The sequence below is a fragment of the Mauremys mutica genome, chromosome 8 (genome assembly GCF_020497125.1).
Source record: "Mauremys mutica isolate MM-2020 ecotype Southern chromosome 8, ASM2049712v1, whole genome shotgun sequence".
Lineage (NCBI taxonomy): Eukaryota > Metazoa > Chordata > Testudines > Geoemydidae > Mauremys > Mauremys mutica.
The window spans coordinates 82,432,388-82,458,140 of NC_059079.1; the positions used below are offsets into that span (position 1 = coordinate 82,432,388).

Sequence of the window (25,753 nt, forward strand, 5' to 3'; positions counted from 1 at the left end):
GTGGATTAGAGGGCTTCTATATATCTTTGAAAGTTAAGGATGTTAATCAACAGACATTGGAAGAATTCACCCCAAGGAATCATTAATTTTAAAGCCCTAAGGATTTGCACCTATTCCATAATTCCCATTTACAATAATAGGATCCAAGGGTAAAGTACACTCTTGTGGAGAGAGCCAGCACAAGGGTTATGCACCACTTAAGGGCCACCTTTGTTTTTAAGAGGTGCATAAGGCTGCGATTGTCTTCTACACAGGGTTGCATTGTAACAAATTGTAACAAAGAGTTGAATTTTTTTTTTAATTGGTAACATTACTCATTTACAATTCAAATTCCCAGCTAGTAGAAACTAACTTCATGAATGACCTAGCCCTGCAAATTTGTAATCTTCCTCAAAGCTAAATCCATAGGTAGCCTCAAAACGTTCCCTACGTCATAATGCTTGCCTTATAACTGAAAGGTTAACAGAATATTCCATGCCTCAAGGAAGAAATATTTAGGGGGAGGAAAGGGTGAGATCCACAAAGAGACTTAGGCTTTGCAACACTGAGCATCATAGTGCCAAACTTTTAGGTGCCTAGGGAAAAAAAAAATCACAGGAATAACGCTGGAATCCCCAAAGCCGAGTTAGGTGCCTATAAAATGCATGGGGAGAGATAGAGGCCTTAGAATGTGATCCACAAAAGCCAACATGCCAGGCAGGGAGCCGCCAAAGCTAGCCAATGGGAGATGCCAATCAGAGGGATATATGTTAAGTCCCGCCCTGTTTACAGATATAGGCACCTAAGTCTAGACCAGGGGTAGGCAACCTATGGCACGTGTGCCGAAGGCGGCACGCAAGCTAATTTTCAGTGGCACTCACACTGCCCAGGTCCTGGCCACCAGTCTGGGGGCTCTGCATTTTAATTTAGTTTTAAATGAAGCTTCTTAAACATTTAAAAAACCTTATTTACTTTACATACAACAATAGTTTAGTTATATATTATAGACTTATAGAAAGAGACCTTCTAAAAATGTTAAAATATATTACTGGCACGCAAAACCTTAAATTAGAGTGAATAAATGAAGACTCGGCACACCGCTTCTGAAAGGTTGCCAACCCCTGGTCTAGACTGTAGGGAGGCGCTAATCTCCGCTTGAGATCCACAAATCAGAACGCACCTCCTCGAGTCACGGGGTTTAGACGCTTTAGCTGCTTCTTGCTGCACATGAACTGGCCAGAGGTGGAGGAGGAGGAGGAGGAGGAGCTGCTGCTGCCACCCACCTTATAACTTTTAGCTCAGTGGGTAGAGCACTCCTCTGGGACATGGGAGACCCAGGTTCAGCAGGGGAGGAAGGTGGGAAAGCCCAGCTCAAATCCTCTCAGGAGGATGCTCTAACTCCTGAGCTATGTGATATTCTGATGGGGGCTCCCTCAGTCTCTCCTACTGAAGCTGCTCCACTGTGGTAGAATAATGAAAGAGTGATTGGAGAGGGGGACCAGACCCAAGGTCTCCCACCTCCTAGGTGGGTGCACTAATCACTGAATTATAGAAACTCTCCCCCACACTCCGGCCCAATGACTATTAGGTGGGGAGGAAGAAGGGAGGGAGGGAAGAGAGAGAGAGAAATCTCTGTAGTCCAGTGGTAAGGGCCCCCACCTGGGAGGTGGGAGACCACTGCTCAAATCATCTTTCCCCTGCTGGCAGAGAGGGGACAATTGAACCTCGGTCTCCCACCTCCCAGGCAAGTGCTCTAACCACTAGGCTAAAAGTTATAAGTTGGGCAGGTGCCACCACCACTACTACCTGCTCCATTTTGAATGGACTTGCCGTTAGACTTACGTTAACAGATCAAATGAAACTTCAATGAAAACCACACTGATGTTGAAACTCTGAAGGCTCATCAATTAATAGTTATTTGCCCTAGCTTGAAGACTTGCAATATGGCAACATTGATCCAGTGCAGAGGAATCATTTTTGCATGTGTTTGTGTCACGTGTTACTCACATTTCCTGAAACATCTGTTTGGGAGCTAACATCCAGATACTGTGGAGGTAATAAGGATGCATTGCTGTCCCACAGGTCTGATTGTGATCCTCTGTCAGTCACAAAGCCATCCTTTAACCTGGCTAAGCTCTAAAACAAGAATTCACAAAGTCATCTCTTTTCTTGTTAGAAAAAATATCACCAGCTGCACAACATCATTACATTGAATGAGATATTTAAGCTTGAGTAAAAATCACAGTGACCCTTCTTTGATAAAAAGTTCCTTAGTAGGAATATGCATCTTAGCGCAAGCTTTTCTTTGATGTTCTTGCTCTCATTTTAGAGCTCTGGGGATGATAAAGTGATTTAATTGAAGCCAATGTCACATCATACCATCTTTGAGTTTGTGATCAATGAATAAAACCAAAAGGATGACAGTTCCACTCCAAATGTGATGTTGGGTCATTTTATATTAACTCCTAAACTAATAATTATATTCTTTGAAATAAGAGATTTAGTCTGCCCTAGATATTGTGAACATTTCTAGTTACATAAGATCAACTTTGCAAGAGTGTTTCAAGGCAAAGCCTTGTCCTTTCCATCAATAGCTCATTATTTAAAATTATTTCAGTACCTGAATGAGATCTTGTTTTTCCTTCTCTCCTGAAGTGATTGCTTTCTTGATAGCTTTCATTTCACTTAATATGGCTTGTGCTTCATCAAGTTTGTATCCACCTTGAGTATCAGACATTTTCATATCAATTCTGCATGAAAAGTTACAAAATAAAAAGAGGAAAGAGACTTAAAACACTCAAGATATGCCCAACATAATTTAGGCATCTGACACTGTAGTTCAAGTTTATTAAAGAAATTTTAGGTGAACGCGTTTCAAATGCTAAAACACATGAACTTTCTGTGTCCACTTCCAAGCATGTAAACATTCTTAATCATGGGCTGTCCTCACCCATAAGAAGGAGAGAACAGAGTTAGTGAATGATCATGGTTCTTTTCCCCTTTTGAATAAGTTACTTCATGATATGCAGTTACATTAACCTTGAGAATTCCACTATTCTGAAGCTAACTAAGAGGGGCTACTTTAATGCCATCCCTTTGGTTTCTGACATGCCCACAATGAGAAACAAGTGCAGTGAAATAAAATTCCTACTATTGCCAACATTATATGTTAGGAGTCAAATTCCAATGGAATTACTCCAAACTGATGCCCATATAACAAGAGCAGAATCTGGACCATAGATGCTTTTACTTGACTTCCTTCATGTGTTTGGAAATGTCAAAAGAACTAACTTATTGAACATGTCTCTCCTATCTCTGTGACAACTTACAGCTTGACACTGCAAACACTGTTTGCAATGCTCACCATACTCAATTGTCCTATTCACAATATGATAAGCATTTTCAGAATTAGAGGGTCCAAAAGTCATGTTCCAGAAAGCACCTGGCTCAGCTGAAAAGTTAAGATGAATCTTCAGATCTGGTGTTTTCAGATGTCTCAAAATTGTAGAACATTACAAGGATTTCTCCACATGGACAATGGCAGGATCAGTCTAAATTTGTATTCAGAATGGTACAAGGGAGACACTTTTGGCATGAGTTTTATAGAATATGCCCTTAATTAGTCTCCAGGTACTGGGCATGTTGTTACTTCTATATATTCAGGATGAAGGAGCGCCTGTTGTTTTCTATATCACTTATGTTAGTAGAATATAAAACAACGTATTTTACAATGTACATTACAAAACATGTAAGTAAACGTGTATAACCCAAGGACTATGGTATTCCTGAATGACAAATAAATCTGAAAATTGCAACCTAAAGTGTCAGCTCAGTGCTCCAAAGTTAGAGTATCAGACACATTTTAGCAGCAAAATGAGGCTAGTCTCACCTCAGTGTGAGTACAAAATTAAAACATACTAACCCCCCTCACAGTACTCTCTTCTCGATTCTAGTATAAGAGCTTTGTACTTCCGAGGACCAAGCAGGACCACCACAAATAGGGGGAGAATAAGAGGAAGTATTTGCCTAGAACAGGGACCAGCAACCTTTGGCACGCGGCCCATCAGGGAAATCCACTGGCGGTTTGCCGTTCCAGGCCAATGGGGGCTGCGGGAAGTGGTGTGGGCCGAGGGATGTGCTGGCCGCCACTTCTCACAGCCCCCGTTGGCCTGGAATGGCGAACTGCGGCCAGTGGGAGTTGCGATCGGCCAAACCTGCGGACGCTGCAGGTAAAAAGACCATCCCAGCCCGCCAACAGATTTCCCTGACAGGCCGCATGCCAAAGGTTGCCAATCCCTGGCCTAGAAGTATGGCTGTTGTTACTACTTCAAACAGCAGCAGGTAGAGATCTGCAGCCTGCAGGGAGGTTGTGAGGACATCTGCACAGATCTACCACACAGTGAGTTATGCTTAATATATTTGTACAGGATTGACTGATGTACTCCAACATTTTAAAACAGGTTAAGATGTAAGTACCACTTAGACATTAATAGACACAAATATTGAACACAGAGATCTTCAAGCCACAACTAGTACACACTCCACCTCTCTGCCTAAAGTGACAATTACAGATTCCACAACCCATATAAAGCTAATAATCCATTTTAGGTTTCCTGATGATACAGGGCCTGCATTTCGGTAGGGCTTCAGCGTGGTTTCTGCTAGTCCTGGCACTTTTGGCATGCTAGCACCCGGGTGCAAGCATGGAAAATGGGATTTGCATACACAAATGTCATCATTCAAACACGTTGTTAGAATATACCACTTACACTAGTAAGTGCTAGTGTAAAAAGGTATATACAAGAATAAGCCAAGACTGAGATCTGAGAGTTATGCCCAGAGGTCTTTGACATCTGCAAAAGGCAGACAAATCCATGCAACAGGAATTCCTTTTCTTCTTCCTCCTTAGTGGTGCCCTAGCACAGATTTTTCTCTCGATACTGCCCTCCCTTGAAAACCATGAACTTCGACAAACTTAGGAGTCTTCCTATACACTACCAGAAAATAGACATCAAACTCCATGAAGTTAATATATTCCTTCCTTCAAAGTGTCATTAACCAAATCCTCTTGGTTAATGACAGGCAAAGTGAATCTTTGCACATTTTCCCTGCTTCCACATTGGAGATCTTCCTTCAGTAAACAGGATAATTTTATTTTCATTGAATATCAGGGTTGGAAGGGACCTCAGGAGGTCATCTAGTCCAACCCCCTGCTCAAAGCAGGACCAATCCCCAGTCAGATTTTTTGCCACAGATCCCTAAATGGCCCCTTAAAAGATTGAACTCACAACCCTGGGTTTAGCAGGCCAAAGCTCAAACCACTGAGCTATTCCTCCCCCCAATTCTCCTTGAATTCATCACAGTAGGAGAAAGATTGGTGGGTTTAGATTTAAGAAGCCTCTGACAGAAGCTGTGAAAAAGTCATTTTTGTACTGTGTTTGTGCAGCACCTAGAACAACAAGATCCTGGTCCATCAGTAGGGGTTCTAGGATGCATGGTAATATAAATTAATACTCCTCAGAGATGTGACATATATCTGAAACCAATATAGTAGTGGCTAAGCAACTGGTTTGTAAATTACAGAGGAAAGACTTCCTACAAATTTGTATGGAAACCAGTTTTGATATGTTCTGCATATTAAACAGGGCACAGACGTCATGTTGAAGTGGTGTATTCTCTTCAACAGAAGTAGGCTGAACAACTTGACAGCTGGTCTTTCCCTCCTCCCAAGGGAATTCTACTGAGAGGAGCTGGCACATCTATGAATTTGTAAGTGGTAAAAATTAACCACCTACACTATATGCCTCCTTACTTAAGAAATGCCAACTGTTATTCCTACACTGGTAAGCATCAAGGTCCTTGTTTTTTTACAGCTTTTTTTCAATGCCCCTAAAAACAATGATCCCTTGAATCAAGAACCTGGGCCCTACCATGACATCAGTGTTAAGCAGTACTAGATACAGTGGGCAGTCCTGTACTTTAAATGATGACATAATGTGGCCTCATGACATTGTTGGAAGTCCTTTTTGGAGTTAAGTCAGTTTGTACTTGCTCACATTTACTACACTAGCACTTACATGCGCAAGTGACAGATTCTAGTATGTGCTGTGTGTACTGCTTTTCGAGTCTGTCAGTTGTGTGCCCAGATATTAGCACCCTAGGAGCACACACAGGCAGAGAAAACTCTTGCATTATTCAAGCAGCTAAAGAACCGGGGAGAGGGGGTGGGAAGGGAAAGAACTTTTTACCGGAAAATAAGATTGTGCATTAAACTTACTTCTTTAGTGTCTGGAAGCCATGCTCTTTGTACTGCAGATCTTGCCTCATATGAGCCACCTCTCTCTTCAATTTATTAACCTGTAGTAATTGGAAGAGCAAAGTGTTACAGACTGATACATCCATTATGATTAAAGGCATGGTATTATCCACACAATGCTTAATCGGGATGGGCACTTCAGGCTGAATCTCCTAGAATATCAATTTAGCACAACAACAGTGAATAGCCATAACTACTACTTCATCTGGACAGTATTATAAAATCACCCGTTAGTGGAGATATATTCATCCAGTTCCTAGAAGTTATGTGGCATCAAGTTAGGTGCAGGAGATGTGAAATTCTTAACTCTTAAATATACATGTTGACATATAAAGATTAAAAGGAGACAAATATGGAATACAATGAATGTCATTTTTATTCAACATTTAACGTCTTTACTGACTTTTAAAAAATGGTTAAATAATAAGACAGCTGCTTAATTGCAATAATATAAGCCACCTACTGGGCTTTCCCAGTCAAGCGATTTCATTGTACAACTAACACAGTGGGAAGATAATGCAAATTGTAAATACATGGACCCTGTAGTTTTCTCTGTTATGCTCCTCCATAGAAGCCTGTCTCACCTGCTTTAGATTGGGAACAAAAATGACCAGAAGTAAAGTCTCCATGAGAAGGGACAGCACTCTAACAGTCTGCACTGAACTGAACACAAAATAGCTACCCATGTCTGGAGACCACTCCTAGGTATTTGAAATTGCAGTACAAAGTCACCACCTAGTTAAATATCTGATAATATCTATAGCAAAATATGCTCTATCAGCTTTCAGGCAAGCTCAAAGCCTTCAAGAAAAATGTATTATAGTTGAACTTTGGGACACTGACTTCAGAGACTTTCTGATAATTATATTCTAGATTAAGGGCAGCAGCATTAGTTCACTCAGCTGCCTTGGCATCTCCTTTAATATTTATCATGAGGTTTTGAAGCTCCTTAAGATCATTAGCAGAAAGCAAAGGTCCATATGTACTTCTTACCCTGGATTTTGTAGTAGCAATTTCAGCTTTAAGAATCTCCGGGTCATATTTAGAACTAGACGATGAGCCAGAGTGCACTGGAATGAAGAGAACATGTTGAATTAAGAATTCTATTTTACGGTAGCGTGAGCTTTACAACACATCACAAATCTGAAAGGACGACTCCAATACTGTACACACAACCTGAAGAGTAAATATTTATTCTTGAAGCCCTAATACTCTCTCCTGAGGAGACCAATTTATTTGTTTTCATCTTCTCTGCTTCACTTCATGCTCCAACTCTCTCCCCACACTCTGAGTGAAACAAGACTTCCCCCAGCTCTCTCCCACCTTAAGATCCTCTTCTCCCCACTATGCTAGTTCTGCACCTTTTCTTCCAGTGTGACAGCACCCAGCAGCACGGTCAAATAATCACAATGGGAATGTATGCCAGAGAAAGTTGGAGATGCAGATCATGCTCCATCTGTAAGTCCTGATATGGCACCAGTTCCTAGCAATCAAAATCCCTCCCTTCTACTTGGCACAGTGCCCAAACACTAGGTCCATGCCCAGTTGCTTGGTCTCCTGCAATACCAAATCCATTAACAAAAATAAAACACTCTCACCACACCCCGGAGGCGGTTGAGAGGAGTGGGGGGAGAGAGATTGTATGTAGGATTTCAATTTTAAAATAGGCTTTTCTTGTAAACTAATCCATCAAATACACAACATAACAAGAAAACTGAAGAATGCAATACAGCCTTCTGAAGGGCTTGAGGATGTGGCAGACCATAGGATGTGCCTCAGTGGATTAGACCAATGTTCCATCAAGTGGAGCATCCTGTCTTCATCAGTGGACAAAACCTTTATGCTTCAGAAGGCACAGCACTGCACAACTGGGAGCTATTTTAGGGGGTGGCTAGGGACAAGGAAACTGTTTTTTGATCTGTGCAATGATCCATTTATGCCCTGTAGTAAGAAACTGTAGTTTTGTTTTCAGAGACATTGGCAGGAGGCTAACAGAACCCTCCAGCGTGAGCATACAGTTTATAGTTCAGAGTCATGAGTAATATAAAACAGAAGTGAATGGGATTCAGAGACCGGGAAAAGCTTCAGGAAGAGATTAAAATGTCTGGGGCTGTTTACTTCAGAGATGAGACAGGGGACATAATGGCATACAAGGTGGAATAGTGGCATAGCAAAGTTAGATTGGGCGCTTCTATTTATCCTCCTAGTGGAGATGAACATTTCAATGAAACTGAAAGGTAGCAAAATTTAAATTGCTTAAACACCTTTTAATGTAATCCTGAATTAGCCTGTAGAACACAGTAACAAGATATAATTGAGGAAAATTGCTCAGTAGGATTTTAAAAGGTTTGGTCATTTATATGGATAATGAGAACATCTAGAGCATGCGGCTTTGTCAGGGTAATCCTCTAGTGAGCCGCCAGACAGTTTGTTTACATTTGCGTGGCCGCTCGCAGCTCCCAGTGGCCGCTGGAAGAGGTGCGGTCAGGCCCAGCACTCACACAGATGGACCCAGAGAACAGTAGGAAGTGAGATGAAAGGAGAAGAGAAAATAGGCAGTGTGAGTGGACAGGAAGAAGTGGCTGGAAGACCAGTTATACAGAAAGTGAAGACAGGGAATCTTCATAAAATTGACTGCTCAGCTACAAAGCAGGAGATAACACTCCAGTCATCATACAGTTGACGTATCTGTGAAATAAGATGAACATTTGAATCATTACTAGCTATTGACAATTGTTTCAAGGCCAGAGTTTCAGAAGCAGTCCTTGATTTTGCCTAACTTGAAACATCACATGTAGAATCTTTGGTTGATGCGGACCAGAACCAGCTAGCTCTACACTACTGCTCATCCAGCCCCATCGTAAGTAGTGCATGTGGATGGATTTGCTTGTCAAGTATAATTACACAGCACCCAGGGAACTGCTCTGAATGTGAGCACCAAACCATTCCTGGACAGCCCCAGGTTCCAGAGGAGCACAGAGGTGGCAGATAGGCACATCTGACCATGTCCCGTTACCCTCCCACCACACACTGGCAGGCACAGCTGGGGATCCAGCATTAATTACATTTTGCTCATCCCCATACTGATCATTTGCACACCTGAGGCACTGGTGTCTCTCCTCTTCCGCAGTGATTTAGTAGACCGTGATGTAGTGAGATTTCATATAAAGGGATTGCAATACTTTTATAAAATAAATGCTAAAAATGGGAAATGTTTTGAATACAGATAAGCCAGAGAGAACAGGCAAGACACTGCCCTTGATGTGACAGATCTGTCCTATCAGGAGCCAACTGCAAAGAGTTAACTTTACTCTAAAACAAGTTACAAAACCAGACAGTTTTATTACAAACTGTTTTCCTGGTTCTATCATGATGCTGTTTCCCACTTGCTAGACAGTTTAATACTTACAGCTGATCTGAGAGCCCAGTTTGTGTTCCCAAACATCATGTAGCTGCCTGTATTCCTGCTGGGCCAATTCAAGTCTCTGCTGTTTCACCTGGTAGATCTCTTTCTGAGCAGCGATTGCCTCTTGGGCCAGTATCAGATAGTCCTTCAGCATATGTTCCTGCTCCCGCCGCCATTGCACACGAGGGTCCTCTATCTGTGTGGATTCTTAGCAGAGATAAAAGTCCTTACTCAAAAGATAGACAGGATAATATCACTCAAGAGAAAACAAAGACACCAAGAGAAAAAGTGTGTCTAGCATCCCCTCCCCTCACTTATGTCAGTATTTAGAATGTAACTTCCTAATCATTTTTGTCTGTTAAGTGTCTAGCAATCTGCTGATCTAAAATGAAACTGGTTGTGTTGAATTACTGTATAAAAATGATAAATGATAAAATAATAAATGCTAGTTTCAGCAACGGATTCTAGTCATACAAAAAGTTATTGTGGAACAATTTCTATTCTTCTTAATATTTTTTTTTAGAGAAAGACCAAAAAAATATTGAGGGCTTGAGACTTTTCACAGATGTGTTCTATTGGGGGCCACCATCTGTTCTAAATATGTAATTTATAAATGCCACTTCACTAACCAAGAATTTTAATGAAAACATTGTTACAGATACAACACTATCCATGCGACTTCCCTATAGTCACAGCAACAAAGGCTACAAAATAAAATGTTTTACGGTGAAGAAGAACTAAGTCTGTAGTGGGGAATCAATATTTTCATCAGATTCTAAAAGAATATTACAAATACAGGAGAATTAAGTCATTTAATGTAGCCAAGTGCATCCCTTTAAAGCCTGGTCCACACTTCAAACCTAGGTCAACTTTGCTACGAATATTCAGGGGTGTAAAAAATCCACACCCTGAGCACCGTAGCTATGCTAACCTAGTCTTCAATGTAGAGGCAGCTAGGTCAATAGAAGAATGCCTCCATCAACCTAGCTACCACTGTTCAAGGAAGTGTAGTTTCTACAACATCTGAAAAAAAACCTTCCATGGCTGTAGTCTACATCTATACGATGGCATTGTAGCAGTCGCGCCCATACTATAAACATGGCCTAATTATGTTGCATCATTGGTGCCTTGAGAAAGGACTAAACTTCTATTTTCCCCATTTAAAGGATGTACAGCATTATCATTCTACTCATTTTAAGACAAAGGAGCAAGGGGAAGAACTGTTATAGGAAAACCGTATTTACATAATGGATAGTTTAATGGACTCTGTGGCCTCCATTATTCCAATACAATGAATTTACAGCCTTCTGGGGTTTCTATGAAGAAAAGTCACATAAGGGTCACATAAGTTGCCACTCTTAATACAACTTATATTTTAATTCTATTATTTCATTTTGGTGGTGTGAGCAAGTGTTTCAAAAATGTCTCGTTTTTCTCTCAGCTCTACTGTATGTGCCAATTTGAAATGCAAAAACAGGAGCTGCCATTATTCAGCTGACTTTAAATGCTCTAGGATGCCTGAACTGATCATGCTTGAATGAGGATGTCTAGTTACCAAGAATTGAATAATTAATAAAAAGGGCCTGGTTGAAACCATCTGTGGGACACTAATCTGCATATTTTAAGAGTTTCTTTAAATATTCAGTAGAAACTGCCAGAGCTGAAGCTCTGAAGAGGTCTAAAGTCAGCAAGAGTATTATCTTCATGGTTGGAAGATACAGGATCAAGAGAAACAAACACATTTTGATGAAAACCCTAGACATACCTCTAAATACTTACAGCAGTTTAACCAAGGCCTCAAAGCTGTTGGCATTACACTACAAAGGGGACAGAATTTTGCTGGGGGAAAGCCTGGCAGGGGTGAGGCAGCCAGAAGGGAAAAAGAGAGGAAGCCCTGACAGCATCTGGTCATTGGAGGATGAGCTGAAAGGAGAACACTTCAGCTGACATAATACACACAGCAAGGGCAAATCTGTCTCATCCACGTAAGTGATACTTGGCAGGGGACTAATACAGAAAATCATCTATGCAATTGTATAGGGAAACCACAGTCTGTTCTCTCTTGCATCAAAACATTTAACTCATCACAACTAGTAATCAAAGCAGTAAGCTACATTCCCCTAGTTGCAGCACTAATTGAGCTCCAATTACCAAATATGTAATCATGATCAATAAAATTCACGCACAGGGCTCGATTCATCCCAGCTGCTATGAGAAGGTGCCTTGAGATTGTCAGATGAAGAGATTATACAAGCACCAATAATATAATGTAATTTGTTGTTTTTGCTTATGTCTATCATTCAATTCAGAACGTGTAAGTGAATCATAGTATGGTTTCATGTTTGAGGAATAAAGGCTCACTTTGTTAGCATCACTGTTTGGCAAGAGAATTTTGGCTTATCTCAAATGAAGCTCTGAAAAAAAGTTGTATTACACTCTGAGAAGTACTAACTTGGGAAGTTCATTATTAATGTACTATGGATATATAATATTCTGGGTATGCAATTCAATTTAATTATGTTTACTTTATCTCAGATAGTAAGTTAGAAGTGTTCTCAGCTCATTTCATCTGACTGGTTGCTGGCGTTAGATTTAATTTAGCTCTGTCCTTGGGCATACTGCTTATAATTAGACTGAAATATTTTAAACCTGCTACCACACTGAAAATTCCTTCCCTTACAGTGCAATATGAAATAGTCCCTGGGGAGTGGTAACACTTTAGTCTCTTCTCCAAGTGATTCTGTAAGAGAGCAACACAAAGATGTCTCTGTTGATCAGCCACAGAAAGCTGAACATGGTTTGATCTACTACGGTTATGAATAGAGCTCATTTGGAAAATGGGGGTAGTGATTTTTCTCCCCTCCCCCCCCAATCAAAATTTGTTGATAAAGTTTCAAGCCAGTTCTAGTTCTGAGTTGGTTCTGATGCCACCAACATACCTGCAATATTCTTTAAACTGTCTGGTGCCCAATATCTGTGGGGTTTGCCATCCATAAGAAACCAAAGCTTTTAAGAGTAACAGTGGTCATTTAGGCCTCAGTCCTTCAATTAGATTTGCACGAGCAAAGCTGCACTGACTTCTATGAGGATATGCCAATGTGAATCAGACTGAAGTATCAGGAGCCCAGTGCAGCTACAGAAAAGTATTGTCTACTCCAGATTTATGGAGAAAGCAGAACAAGTATTTCCAACAAACTTCACTGAATGCCTTCTCTGCCCTGAATAAAAATGGCCACCATATGTTTTTCTTTTATACCAGTTTATTAATTTAATAACTGACTGATATTACTGCAAGATAGGCTACTTTATAAAAGTCATACATGCTTACAGTGAGAATGAGTCAGCAAGAACTAGTAGGCTATTTTTAAATTTCTTTATAGTGTCTTAAAGACCATCCTAATTAGCAAGATTGGACGGTCAGTGGGAACATTTTTTGGAGTTTTCCCTGTCTGAAGAGTTGCTCTGATGAGTTCTTCTCTTAAGAGTCAGTGGTAAGAAATAGCTAGACAAAGCTGATTTGTATTCCTTTTAGAATCCTGCTGGGAAGATTAACAGAGCAACTCCTCTTGCAGTTTAATGACAGAATTGCCTTCAATACTCTGCCTCCAATATCCCTGTCCAAAGTATTTCTCTGAGCATCTGTTAGCTCTGACAGTCTGAATGAGTCACAGCAAGTTAGTTTATTCCACAAAGCAAGGCCTACTTTTCTCTATATATGCTAGAGTAAAGTGATTTCATTTTGGGGGGGCCAAATCCAATTATTCTTATTCAGGCAGAATAACACTGAGTCAAGCTGGTCCTCTGGCTTCATCTGGAGTTTATGACTACGTAAAAATGCAGGTCAACCCCTCTCTATGGGCAAAACCGCTGGGAGCAGGCTCATAGGGATCACGCCAGAGACTCCCCTTGTGGAGGCCTCTGTTAATCCATCAAGGCAGAGTTCCCCTATCACCAGAAGAGGTTGTGGAGCTCATTTAGCTCCCAAACCTGGCAAATCCTCAGGATCCACAGGAGTCTGGGCCATTCATGCCTCAGGATTGCCTTTGGTCCCCTAGCACCCTGGTAACAAGAATTCTTGGAAAGGCAAGTCCCAGGCTATATACTGTTTTCTAGTAAGTCTCTGTAGGATTGGACCAAGGAGGAATGGAATATGTTCACCTGAAGGCCAACACTCCCTACCCTCTCCCATGAACTCATCCTGCTGGCGTGCTCGATCTCCTTCCCCTCTCCTGTACACCCAGTAATTAGCAGCGTTAGGAATGGAGGTATGTGGGGCAGGGACGAGGAAGTGCTGCAGAGTTATTTTCTCCCCAACAAGCACACCCACATGAGATGAGTGAGTTCCAAGCACAGAGGGTTTGTTCCATTTGTGGATATGGGCAGCAGAGGGAGCAATCCATACCTAATTAAACTGAGTAAGGACTTGAGTATTCAGCCCTTATCTTGTGGGAGCATGAATGTTAATGTTCAAAGTCTTGGAGAATGTGTTGGCAAAACAACTAGCTTATGGACACAGAACTTCAGACGTTGTCTTGTGATTCAGAACTGACTCATGAGCCTTCCACTCAATTCCCTACTCTGCCACTCTTCCCATTTGATTTTAGGCAGGGGTCTAAGACCTCTGCACCTCAGTATCCTCAGCTATAGGATGGCAATCCTAATACTCGCTGGCTCACAGGGGTGTTGCTAAAGTAAACACAGTGTTTGTGGGGCCCTCAGATACTGTAATGATGGGGGCCATATAAGTACAAGATAAAATATTCAGGTCACTTTCAGAAGTGAAATGGGGCACCTGGTATTTGCATTGAATTTTATTCACTTTATATCTGAATCTTATGCAGGGCTAGGTTGGGTAACTTATTTTTGACAGAAATAAAAAGTACCTATACTTGTTTTATTTTTAATACACAAAAATTTATCATACAGTATTTACTTGCAATTTGTCTCAAGTTTATTCTCATGGAAGGCAGCAAGTAAGAAACAGGTTAAATTTTCAGCAGTTTTCTGAATTAGCATATTTGTGTATATGAGAACATGTATTTTTCCTGTGAAAATTGGGTAACACTGCAACACCTGCAAATCAGGTAATTGCAGGCATGTTGCCCACCTACAATTATCTGTATATTTTGCCCAGAAAACTAATGACAAGTTTTGCAGCCATATTTTCAGGCCAGCTAAAAATTTGGGACGCATGGTCTAAAAAAACAGCTGAACAGTTTATCAGCTGCTTACATACATCTCAAGGCATACAAAACTAACCTGTTTTATTTCAATGAACACTAGAAATTAAATTGCCACAAAATGTTGTTTTCAAGTTCTCTGCTGAAGTCCTGGGGTGGGGGGGAAGTCCTCTCCCACCCCCCATTTACTAGCTGCAGTGCAGTTCTTTCCCTCACTATTGTCTTTTAGAACAATCTCTCTTTTGATGTGAATCATAGAAATTTAACTATGAAAGGGTCTGGACATTGCACTGTGGTGGGTTTTTGGATGATTGATTGGAACAGTCTTCTCCAAAAAGAATCTGTCAAGTCACATCTGTTTCTTGGATGAGTTCTATCGAGTCTCTCCCTGCACTACCCTATCACCAGAGTTGGAGCTTCTCCTTAGCCCTGCCATTCACTTCAGTCGTCATTCCAATGCCAGCCACCTGGGCCCATAGAATTTGTGATCTTTTGGGAACATTAGATCATGCACAGTAGCTGAATCTCAAACGCACACTGCTGTACCCAGCATCAGAATGCGAACTATATTTTAAACAGAAAACCTGATCTGGGTATCTAGGAGCTGCTATGATACCCCTCCCACGCCCCCAAATAAAAATTTAGTGCCCTGAAATCCTGTGTCATATCAGCAGCAGTGCACACGGCTGTCAATAATTGCCTGTCACCATTTCCATTATAACCTTGTTACTCAAAACAAATACAGACAATAAGATGACCATACCCTATTAAGGTTGGTCTTATCTACACTCTCGTTAAAAGGGATGATTACGTGACTGGGAAAATGGCTTGCCCTCTTACCATACTCTAAATAACAATAGTGTGGAGCAAATGAAGTTTATTTCTTTGCAAGAGCTATGCCTTATAGGGGTCTGATTCTAATACGGCTCAAAAACAAACTTACACTGATATTTCATATCGGCAGCCTTTGTAATATGTATCCAGCTACCGTACTTTGAAATAAATATGCATGTTTGCACTCAATTTCTCTGAAAGCCATCTAAGCTTTTTGTAATGCACAATACTTTGGGCCCATGGAGCAGCCTTATCAAGAAGGCATCCAGTGGTTTAGCCTTAGTGCTGAGACTCAAACTGCATGAAAACTTACAAATATTAATAATCTCAAGATGGTGTACTATTTATTATATTCCAAATCTACTTTACTAAAACTTTTGCTTCTGAAGAGAGACTGAAGAGCTGTATTAAGCAAACACCTCCCCCATACACTTACGGAACTCCGAGAAGTATTTAGAGACAATGGGTAAAATTCAGCCATGTGCGGAGGCCAGCACAAGGTCTTTGCACCATTTAAGTGCTTTGAGTTGACCTTCTGCACGGGGGTGAATTTCATCCAGAGAGTGGACTGCCGTCCTCAGCACCCAGGTCCTTTAGGAACTTGGCCTTTTCATCAGCTGGGGAGTGATAAACCATTCATAGCAGATAGAGGATGATGAACTGCAGAGGCCCGATTCTCCCCTTCACACTATGAATGCAACTCCTAAGGAGATATTTGCATCCTTGAGAGGGAGAATCCAGCTTCTGGAGATTTAGGTCTTCTGGGTGGAGTCAAGGTGCAGGGAGTGGTCTATTTGTGGTGATCATGTTGTTTGGCTATTGGAGCTTATTTCTAATATGCTATGATAATGTGTGCATAATGAATCAGTAAATAAGTGGGCTATACACAATAATGTATTGCAGAAAATATATCACTTACTGGAATTGTGGTCTACATAATAAACTCCAACTTGAGGGTCATAAGCTTCTTCCCATCCTAATGGCAATTCATCGCTAATGCAGTCAGCAAAGGTTAGTGGTTTAGTATACCTGAAATGCAAAAAAAAAAAAAAATTGATTTTACACACTAAATTTCCAGCTAAGTACTTAAAAAATATATTAGCCCTTCTTGAAAAGATTCAATGGGAAAATAATGGAAGCCTACATTTTAAAGGGTTCATTTTTTTAGTGATTATCCACAAGTTGTTCTTTCTGTCTAAATTAACAGCAAGATTAATTCACTTTCTGACAAAATTCCCAGCCCTAGTCTGGTTCAGCCAGTACTCATTCAACAGGAGAACATTAAGAACTTTGCCAGAAAGAGTTCTGCTCCCATAACTGAAAGACTGAAGACTCTTTGCGGGCGAGTCATGCATCCAAAAAAACAAAAAACAACAAAAAAATGTAGACAAGTAGGAGCAAGATGAGAAATGTGATTTACAAAGTGTGAATAGCTAAAGCTGCATAATCAATAGTAAGGAGGCGAGGAATGTGGGACCATTTGCCATATGACGTCAGTCATTGCATGGCAATAAATTTGGTTTTATTAATGACATTAAATTAGATCAGTTTTACAAAAATGTGCAATATAACTAATTGAAAAGTGAAGTTCTTTTTATTCTTTTAAGGTGACAAATCTGAGGAACTGTCCAAGACTGAGATGTCAATAGAAATTTTGGAACAAATTGATAAATTAAACAGTAGTAAGTCATCAGGACCAGATGGTATTCACCGAAGAGTTCTGAAGAAACTCAAATATGAAACTGCAGAACTACTAACTGTGGTATGTAACCTATTTTTTAAAAATTGGCACTACATTAGCTATTCTCCGGTCATCTGGTACAGAGGCCAATTTTAAGCAAGGCTCTAGAGGTGATACTAGCGATTACAATATCAATATATACAATATACCCACGATATGTTGTGAAAGAGTCAACATGGCTTTGTAAAAGGAAATCATGCCTCACCAATCTATTAAACTTCTTTGAGGGTGTCAACAAGCATGTGAACAAAGATGATCCAGTGGATATAGTGTATTTGGACTTTCAGAAAGCCTTTGACAAGATCCCATACCAAAGGTTCTTAAGCAAAGTAAGGAGTCATGGGATAAGAGGAAAAGTTCTCATGGATCAGTAGCTGGTTAAAATCTAACAGGAAACAAAGGACAGGAATAAATGGTCAGATTTCCTAATGGAGAGAGATAAATAGCAGCGTCCCCCAAGGATATGCACTGGGGCCTGTGCTGTTCAAAATATTCATAAATGATCTGGAAAACAGGGTGAACAGTAAAGTGGCAAAATCTGCAGAGGATACAAAATTATTCAAGATTGCCGTCTGCTTTGGACTTAACTAAGAGTCACGAAGGGAACTCACTAAACTGGATGACTGGGCAACAAAATGGCAGATGAAGTTCAGTGTTGATAAATGAAAAGTAATGCATGCCTGGAAAACATAATCCCAACTATATATACAAAATGAAGGGGTCTAAATTAGCTGTTATCACTCAAGAAAGATCTGAGAGTCAATGTTGGTAGTTCTTTGAAAACATCTGCTCAATGTGCAGCAGCAGTAAAAAAAAGAAATAATGTTAGGAACCATCAAGAACGATATAGACAATATAAATTCACGGTTCACCCACACCTTGAGTACTCTTGCCCCATCTCAAAAAAGATACATTAGAACTGAGCTAGAGAGAAGGGCAACAAAAACAATTAGGGCTTTGAAATGGGTTCCAGATGAGGAGAGATTAAAAAAACTGGGACTGTTCAGTTTAGAAAATAGACAGTTAAGGAGGGATATGACAGAGGTCTATAAAATCATGAATGGGATGGAGATCAGGGAAGTGTTATTTATCCCTTCACATAACACAAGAATCAGGAGTCATCCAATGACGATAATAGGCAGCAGGTTTAAAGCAAACACAAGGAAGTATTTTTTCACACAATGCACAGTCAGCCTGTGGAACTCATTGGCACGGGATGTTGAGAAGGCCAAAAATATAACTGGGTTCAAAAAAGAATTAGAGAATTTAATGGAGGATAGGTCCATCCATGGTTATTAGCCTAGGTGATCTGGGAAACAACTTCCTGTGGTGGATATCTCTATCTTCCAACTGCTAAAAGCTGGGATTGGACAACAGGGGATGGATCACTCAAAATTGCCCTGTTCTCTTCATTCCCTCTGAAGCATCTGACACTGGTCACCATCAGAAGCAGGATACTGAGATAAATGGACCACTGGTTTAGTCCAGTATGGCTGTTCTAATGTACTTCAATAAGAACTATTCTGACTAGCTTTTCTAGTAGAGTCTACCTGTGATCTATCCTCAAGTACAGTTATGGTCAGAAAAGCAGCTAAAAAGAGAACGCACCCAACATACCTACTCCCTGAAAACATTTAGAGTCAGTTGTACTGATTTTAGTAACTGAAGTTATTCATATTGCATTTTACGCCTGTTGCTCTGCAGAGCTAGCAGGGAGACTGAGCTGGATTCTATTCTGACTCACACATTAACAGATATATTAACTATATTCCTAGTAGACAACTTTTATTACTGGTGAGAGACACGAGCCTGGATGAACCCAGCATGGCTTTCAGATCCAAGGGCAAGTTTGCAAGGCTGGCTAGGTAGGTAACATATTTACTTGTAAACTGAGCAAATTTAATCTAGAGTCACTGAGAGACAGACAAGGAACGTCACTTCTCTCATCCTGGATATCTTTACTTTTCAGAATAGAGCAGCACTTTAGAACAAACAGGCATTTTTATGTGCCTGGTAAAACCAACATTTAAAATATGTTTGACAAGGAAAAAAATACAGTTTGTCACTGTCTGGGTCTCACAGGTTTCCAGATCCCAAACCTTGATCCCATATAAAAGCTATGTAAGACAACAAGAAGGTCTCTAAACCTAATCTCTGTTGCATTTTCGTTTAGCCTTATTAGATGTGTTCCCTTAAAGTAGTTAGTCTGCTATAGCAAATTGTTAAATATGTTCCCCTAGCAAAACTCAAAGTGTACAAATAGATTTCAAGTATTCACGACAGTAAAGGATTGCTATAAATCACCAGGTAAATAGTTGTAAAATTCTATTACAAATATTTTAAAACAAAGAAATATGTCCAAATAACATCTTTATAAGATTATCAATACACTGCTACCTCGATATAATGCCACCCGATATAACACAAATTTGGATATAACGCAGTAAAGCAGTGCTCTGGGGAGAGGGGGGGCTGCGCACTCCGGTGGAGCAAAGCAAATTCAATATAACACGGTTTCACTTATAACGCGGTAAGGACAGTGTTATATCGAGGTAGAGCTGTATGAGATTTTATTCTCCTTATAGCTTCAATGTTGTACCTTTGGGTCAAGGTATTTTATTTCTGAAACCTACATGTTTACCCAGAAGATGTTATGGTGTTTAGCAGTCCTTTAAAACTGGAGTACCTCACCAAGTTATAACTCCATAGTCATAGCTAGCACATCACTATAATTTCCTATCCACAAAGCGAGGGAGTATAGAAATGGCATGTTCTTTCCAAAATAAACTGGCTCCCACGTATAATTATATTCAATTGGACTTCAAAAATGTTTAGAGAAGTCATAAGACATACTATCTAATCAGATTTTTGGAAGTTAATCACTTTAGGACACATCAGCCCTCTCAGCATGGGCAGAGGAGAGAAAAAGCTAGCAAAACTATGGGCCATTGAGAAAAAGCACCAAATTCTGTGGCATGGTACACCCCCCGCCCACACACGCACACAGGGACTGGCCAGGGGGCCAACCATTCTGCACCATCATTTGCCCTCTCCACTGTTATGTTACCTCCACTGCAGCTCACTCTACTTGCCATCCTTCTCCAGGCTGCAGAACTTCCATTACTGGGAGGGACCTAAGCCAATGGGTTTGGAGATATGGTTCTCACAGGAAGTATGCTACTAAGGCTTGGAGGAGGTTGAAAGTCAGCATGGAAATAAGGCCTGCACATAGAGGGCTCTGGCCTCCATGGATCTTGGGTGAGATTTTGGCAACAAACCCCATTACTTCTGCCCACAAGGACTGTCCACTCCCAAATGAGAGAATGTAAAGGAAGTTTCCCTGTTTCCTAGGCAGAAACAGCACATGCAGGCGAGGGCACGGCCCTCTGAAACATTTAAAACACAAAGGTTTCAGACTATCCCCATTCAGTGACTGACTTGACCCTCCAGTAGCATATTCAGAGTAAATCTAGAATTTTTTCTTTCTTTATTGGTTTCCTCAATAAACTTTGCAGCGTTTAACAAATAACCCTTTACCAACCATCAAGATGAACCAAAATAGATCAGTTTAATAAAAAAAAATCAGAAATGTTTTGCTGAAATAAAACCATTTTATTCCTTTAAAATAACCTGTTTGATTGCTGTGATGTTTCTATACAAGAGTTTTCCTATTCATTTTTATTATTTGTTTTGCTTTACAATATTACACTACTCTGCACTTCATGGCTCATTTGCTTTGTGTATGTTTTCTTTTCCCAGCATGGATCCAATCTTGCATTCCTTGGGCACCAAAAATTCAGATTAGATTTGGATATTAGATTTGAATATCAATTATTCATTAAATGAATAACGAAATTTAATAAATATATGCACCAGAGGCTTAGCTATGGGTGGGTCTGGTGGGCTGCAGCCTACACACTTAGCATCCATGCATGCCACAGCAGGAGGAGGAGGAGGAGGGTGGCCGGCTGGCCCTCCCAGTAGCGACGATCATCAAAAACGTAGGCTTGCCGCCTTGGAGAACCAGGCCCATTGTGGGCGGTGCGATGGGGACAGGTTCCAGGAGCCGGGCATGCTGGAGAGCGGCATCCCCTCCCAAAGATGGGTGCATGTGCGGGGCCCCCAGGAGCCTCTGGGTAGAGCATCCATCGTCCCACACAAGGCTGGCTGGACTAGAAGGGGAGGGCAGAGGCGGGCCCCCCGATCCTTCCTACTCTCCCTCCTCTTGCCCTATGTCATTGCCCGCCCACCCGAAGTCCAGGCCCACCCAAATGTCCCATGCTAGCTATGCCACTGATATGCACAGAAGCTCACACCAACAAACCAGCAGATTTAAGCAAAATTCCCTAGAATTCACTCAAGGCCCAAGATTCCATTTGAGCCCTGAACATTGGGCCATCTACAGTTCCTTAAAATGGGATGTTTAGTGTAGCTACAGTCATTTTACAGCTTACTTTTTTCATGTTTGTATCAAACAGCAATTGTTTTAAAGCACCATGTACACATGCTGAGTGTTATAAAAAAAGATACTAACATTTGCATTCTTCTCCACTCAACCCTAACCCTAACCCTAAACCAACTAGGCCAGAGACATTTAAAGAAGGCAAAAATAGGTCCTGATTAACAATTAATCAAAATCAGATATTTAAAACCAAGTCTCTTTAAACAGGTGGAAAAAACCCCTCTGGCAATCTCTGTGTAACCCAGGGGTAGGCAACCTGTGGCACGTGAGCTGATTTTCAGTGGCACTCACACTGCCCGGGTCCTGGCCACCGGTCCGGGAAGCTCTGCATTTTAATTATATTTTAAATGAAGCTTCTTAAACATTTTTAAAATCTTATTTACTTTACATACAACAATAGTTTAGTTATATATTATAGACTTAGAGAAAGTCTAAAATGTATTACTGGCACGCAAAAACTTAAATTAGAGTGAATAAATGAAGACTCGGCACACCACTTCTGAAAGATTGCCGACCCCTGGTGTAACCTAAAGTGATGTCTTTCATTTTTCATTCTTACAATTGCATCTGCTTCTACTAAATTCAAAAGGTTAAAGTGAAAATGTCGTTGGCTATAAAAAGCAGCAGCATTAAATACTTTGACTTCATTTCACAAAAAAAAGTCTCATTCTCTCCCTAGTGACTATGGGCCTTACATGCCCAGGGATATATGTGAGGTCAGTGTAGCCCAGGGCCGCCCAGAGGGGAGGGCAAGAGGGGCAATTTGCCCCAGGCCCCGAGCCCCACGGGGGCCCCCACCAGAGTTTTTCGGGGCCCCTGGAGCGGGGTCCCTCACTCGCTCCGGGGTGCCCGGCAAACTCTTGTGCGGCCGGGCACAGGAGCTTCTGCCGCTCCCGGTCTTCGCCGGTGGGGGGTCCTTCCGCTCCGGGGCAGAAGGACCCCCCGCTGGCGAATTACCGCCGAAGACGGAGCGGGACCCGCCGCCGAAGTTCAGCCCGGTCTTCGGCGGCGGGGGGCCCTTCCGTTCCGGGACCCGCCGCCGAAGTGCCCCGAAGACCCGCGGCGGGGCCCCCCTCCGCCGAATTACCACCGAAGACCGGGCTGCGCTTCGGCGGCGGGTCCCGCTTCGGCGGCGGGGGGTCCCCGCCGCAGGTCTTCGGGGCACTTCGGCGGCGGGTCCCGGAACGGAAGGGCCCCCCACCGCCGAAGACCCCGGGCCCCCGGAATCCTCTGGGCGGCCCTGGTGTAGCCACTTCACACTAGCTATGCTATGCTGACACAGAGGGGCCACACAGGCCCCTGGAAATTCACCTGATGCAGAGCAGTTCACAGCCCAGTGCAGAGCTAGTTCCAACAGCTCTGTGCTGTCTCTGAAATCACTTTGGCCCAAGGGCCCCTGCAAGGTGAACTGGAGGGAGCATGGCCATGCCCTGACAGCTACCTCCTATTGTAAACACAACACAGGTTATTATTGTAGGAAGTCCAAATTAGAGCAGCCCCAGAGCTGCCCTAGCCTTGCCTTGGCCCTCAACAGCAGACAATACTGAGAGGTCCAACCAGCGTTCCCTCTCTCCCAACACAGGGATTAATCTGGCCCCAAAGACTCAGTCTTGCAGCCCTCACTAGGGCAAAATTCCTATTGAAGACAAAGATGCTGTTAATCAAAATACAGACTTCTAATAATGAAAGGTTTCTCTGAACAGGATTAATACAGCATAATACGATGAAAGGTTATAGCAATGTAACAATGGAGATGTTCATATACTACCCTGTGAACCCCACTTTAGATATACAAAAGCATTTGTCAGGATCCTCCAGTTCCAGTCCTCAGTATGAACATCACATTTTACTTAAACATTTATGGCTGCCAAATTAACCCAGGAAAAATCATCTCAACAGAAGCTAGTACTCTCTCTTCTCAAATAGCACCCTGTAAAATAATTGTGACAGTATTTAATATACCTGTCACCTTTTAGAAAGATTTATAATCATGGGAAAAAAGCAGAGGCTACTCCCCACCCTCACCCTCTTCTTGGCTCAGCATTCCCCCTTCACTCACTGCCCCACCTGTGCAGAACAGGTATGAAGAATTTCCTGTGAAAGAAGAAGTCAGCATAGTCTGTTGGCTCTTCTCTGTTCTCATAGATTTAGGGCTCTTTAAACTCCCTCCAATCCCTTGGTCCACAATCCAGAGATGAGCAAGAGGGCAGCATAGGATCCTAAAAGTCACATTTTAAAACATAAGCTACAAGCTTAATTATTCTTCTCATTCAAGCTTAAACAAGAAATTGAGTTGGCCTTTCCTTATTGCCTTGGGTAATTCACATGCATGTTTGCCATAATTCAGATTGCACAACAAGTCTCAGAATGGCACTCCTTTACCTCCAGGCTCTGAGAGAGTATTCACACTGTTACTAAGCAGACACAGTTCCCCTTTTAAATAGTGACAATCCAGGTAGGTAGTCCTTAAAAAGAGTGATGCCCTAGGAGGTTGCACTCCTATTCTGTTCTATCAAGAATCAAAAAGTTCCCCTGGATTTACTTATGGCTGAAATAATAAGTTTGAAAGGTGACCCATTTCCTATATTGTTCACTGGGTGCTTATTTTCTGGTAATTTACCCCATAATGGCTGAATATGAAAGCCTCTAGGACATGGGCTCCCATCTCCATACAGGTTTGGGAAACGTGGAAGATGACATTACTGGATGCTTTATTAGGACCACTGTGTATTATTATATTTCTTCGTTCCTCCTGGGTGGGTGGTTTTTCTCTGCTCAGTCCAAACCAATGCAAAAGAGGCTTTTTCACCACTGGAATTCAATTCATTCTGGATGATAAGCAGAACACTTACTTAGTGACAATTCAGAACCTGGAGGAAGTCAAATCATTCTATCAATAAACCTCAATTATCTGTGAAAACTATGTTTAGCACTCAAAAAACAAACAAACAAACAAAGGAAAAACAGTCACTCGCTACTATTAGAAGGCTCACAGCAACCTCAAAATAGTCTTTCCAGTGGTTTACTTGATTAGTAATACAGACTTAATATAACAAATAGGTTTTAAAGCAATGATTATTTAGCAACTTCTTTATATCATGCAGATCAAGTTCAGATTGGATATGACGCTTTGGGTCAATCTATTTTTTAAAACAGGGGTAAGCTACAGTTCATATCTTTCCCAGAGACCAGGATGTTTGGACTGGGGGTTTCGTTCAGGTCTGAGTCTAACAAACAGGTGGGGTCCTGCAGGGATCTGTTCTGGGTCCGGTTCTGTTCAATATTTTCATCAATGATTTAGATAATGACATAGAGAGTACACTCATAAAGTTTTTGGACAATACCATGCTGGGAGGGATTGCAAATGCTTTGGAGGATAGGATAAAATCCAAAAATGTCCTGGACAAACTGGAGAAATGGCCTGAAGTAAACAGGATGAAATTCAATAAGCACAATTGCAAAGAAGAAGAAACAATTGGTTGCATGCATATAAAATGGAAAATGTCTGCCTAGGAAGGAGTACTGTAGAAAGGAATCTAGGGATCGTGGTGGATCACAAGCTAAATATGAGTCAATAGTGTAACACTGTTGCAAAAAAACCAAACATCGTTCTGGGATGTATTAGCAGGAGTGTTGTAAGCAAGACATGAAAAGTAATTCTTCCGCTCTACTCCATGCTGACTAGGCCTCAGTTGGAATATTGTTTCCAGTTCTGGGCACCACATTTCAGGAAAGATGTGGACAAATTGGAGAAAGTCCAGAGAAGAGCAAAAATAAAAAATGATTAAAGGTCTAGAAAACATGATCTATGAGAGAAGATTGAAAAAAAAACTGG

General features: G+C 41.4%; 1 protein-coding gene across 2 annotated transcripts in view; it reads right to left on the bottom strand.

Moving 5' to 3' along the window:
- Positions 1-25,753, bottom strand: part of WWC1 (WW and C2 domain containing 1) — a 146,730-nt gene that overhangs the window by 53,792 nt on the left and 67,185 nt on the right. For both annotated transcript variants that reach the window (XM_045027915.1, XM_045027916.1), the window contains exons 2-7: positions 16,635-16,744; positions 9,705-9,908; positions 7,289-7,365; positions 6,257-6,336; positions 2,600-2,729; positions 1,987-2,115 (exon numbers count right to left, since the gene is read on the bottom strand). In XM_045027915.1, coding sequence (XP_044883850.1) covers positions 1,987-2,115; positions 2,600-2,729; positions 6,257-6,336; positions 7,289-7,365; positions 9,705-9,908; positions 16,635-16,744 — 730 coding nt within the window. The remainder of the gene's footprint in view (positions 1-1,986; positions 2,116-2,599; positions 2,730-6,256; positions 6,337-7,288; positions 7,366-9,704; positions 9,909-16,634; positions 16,745-25,753) is intronic.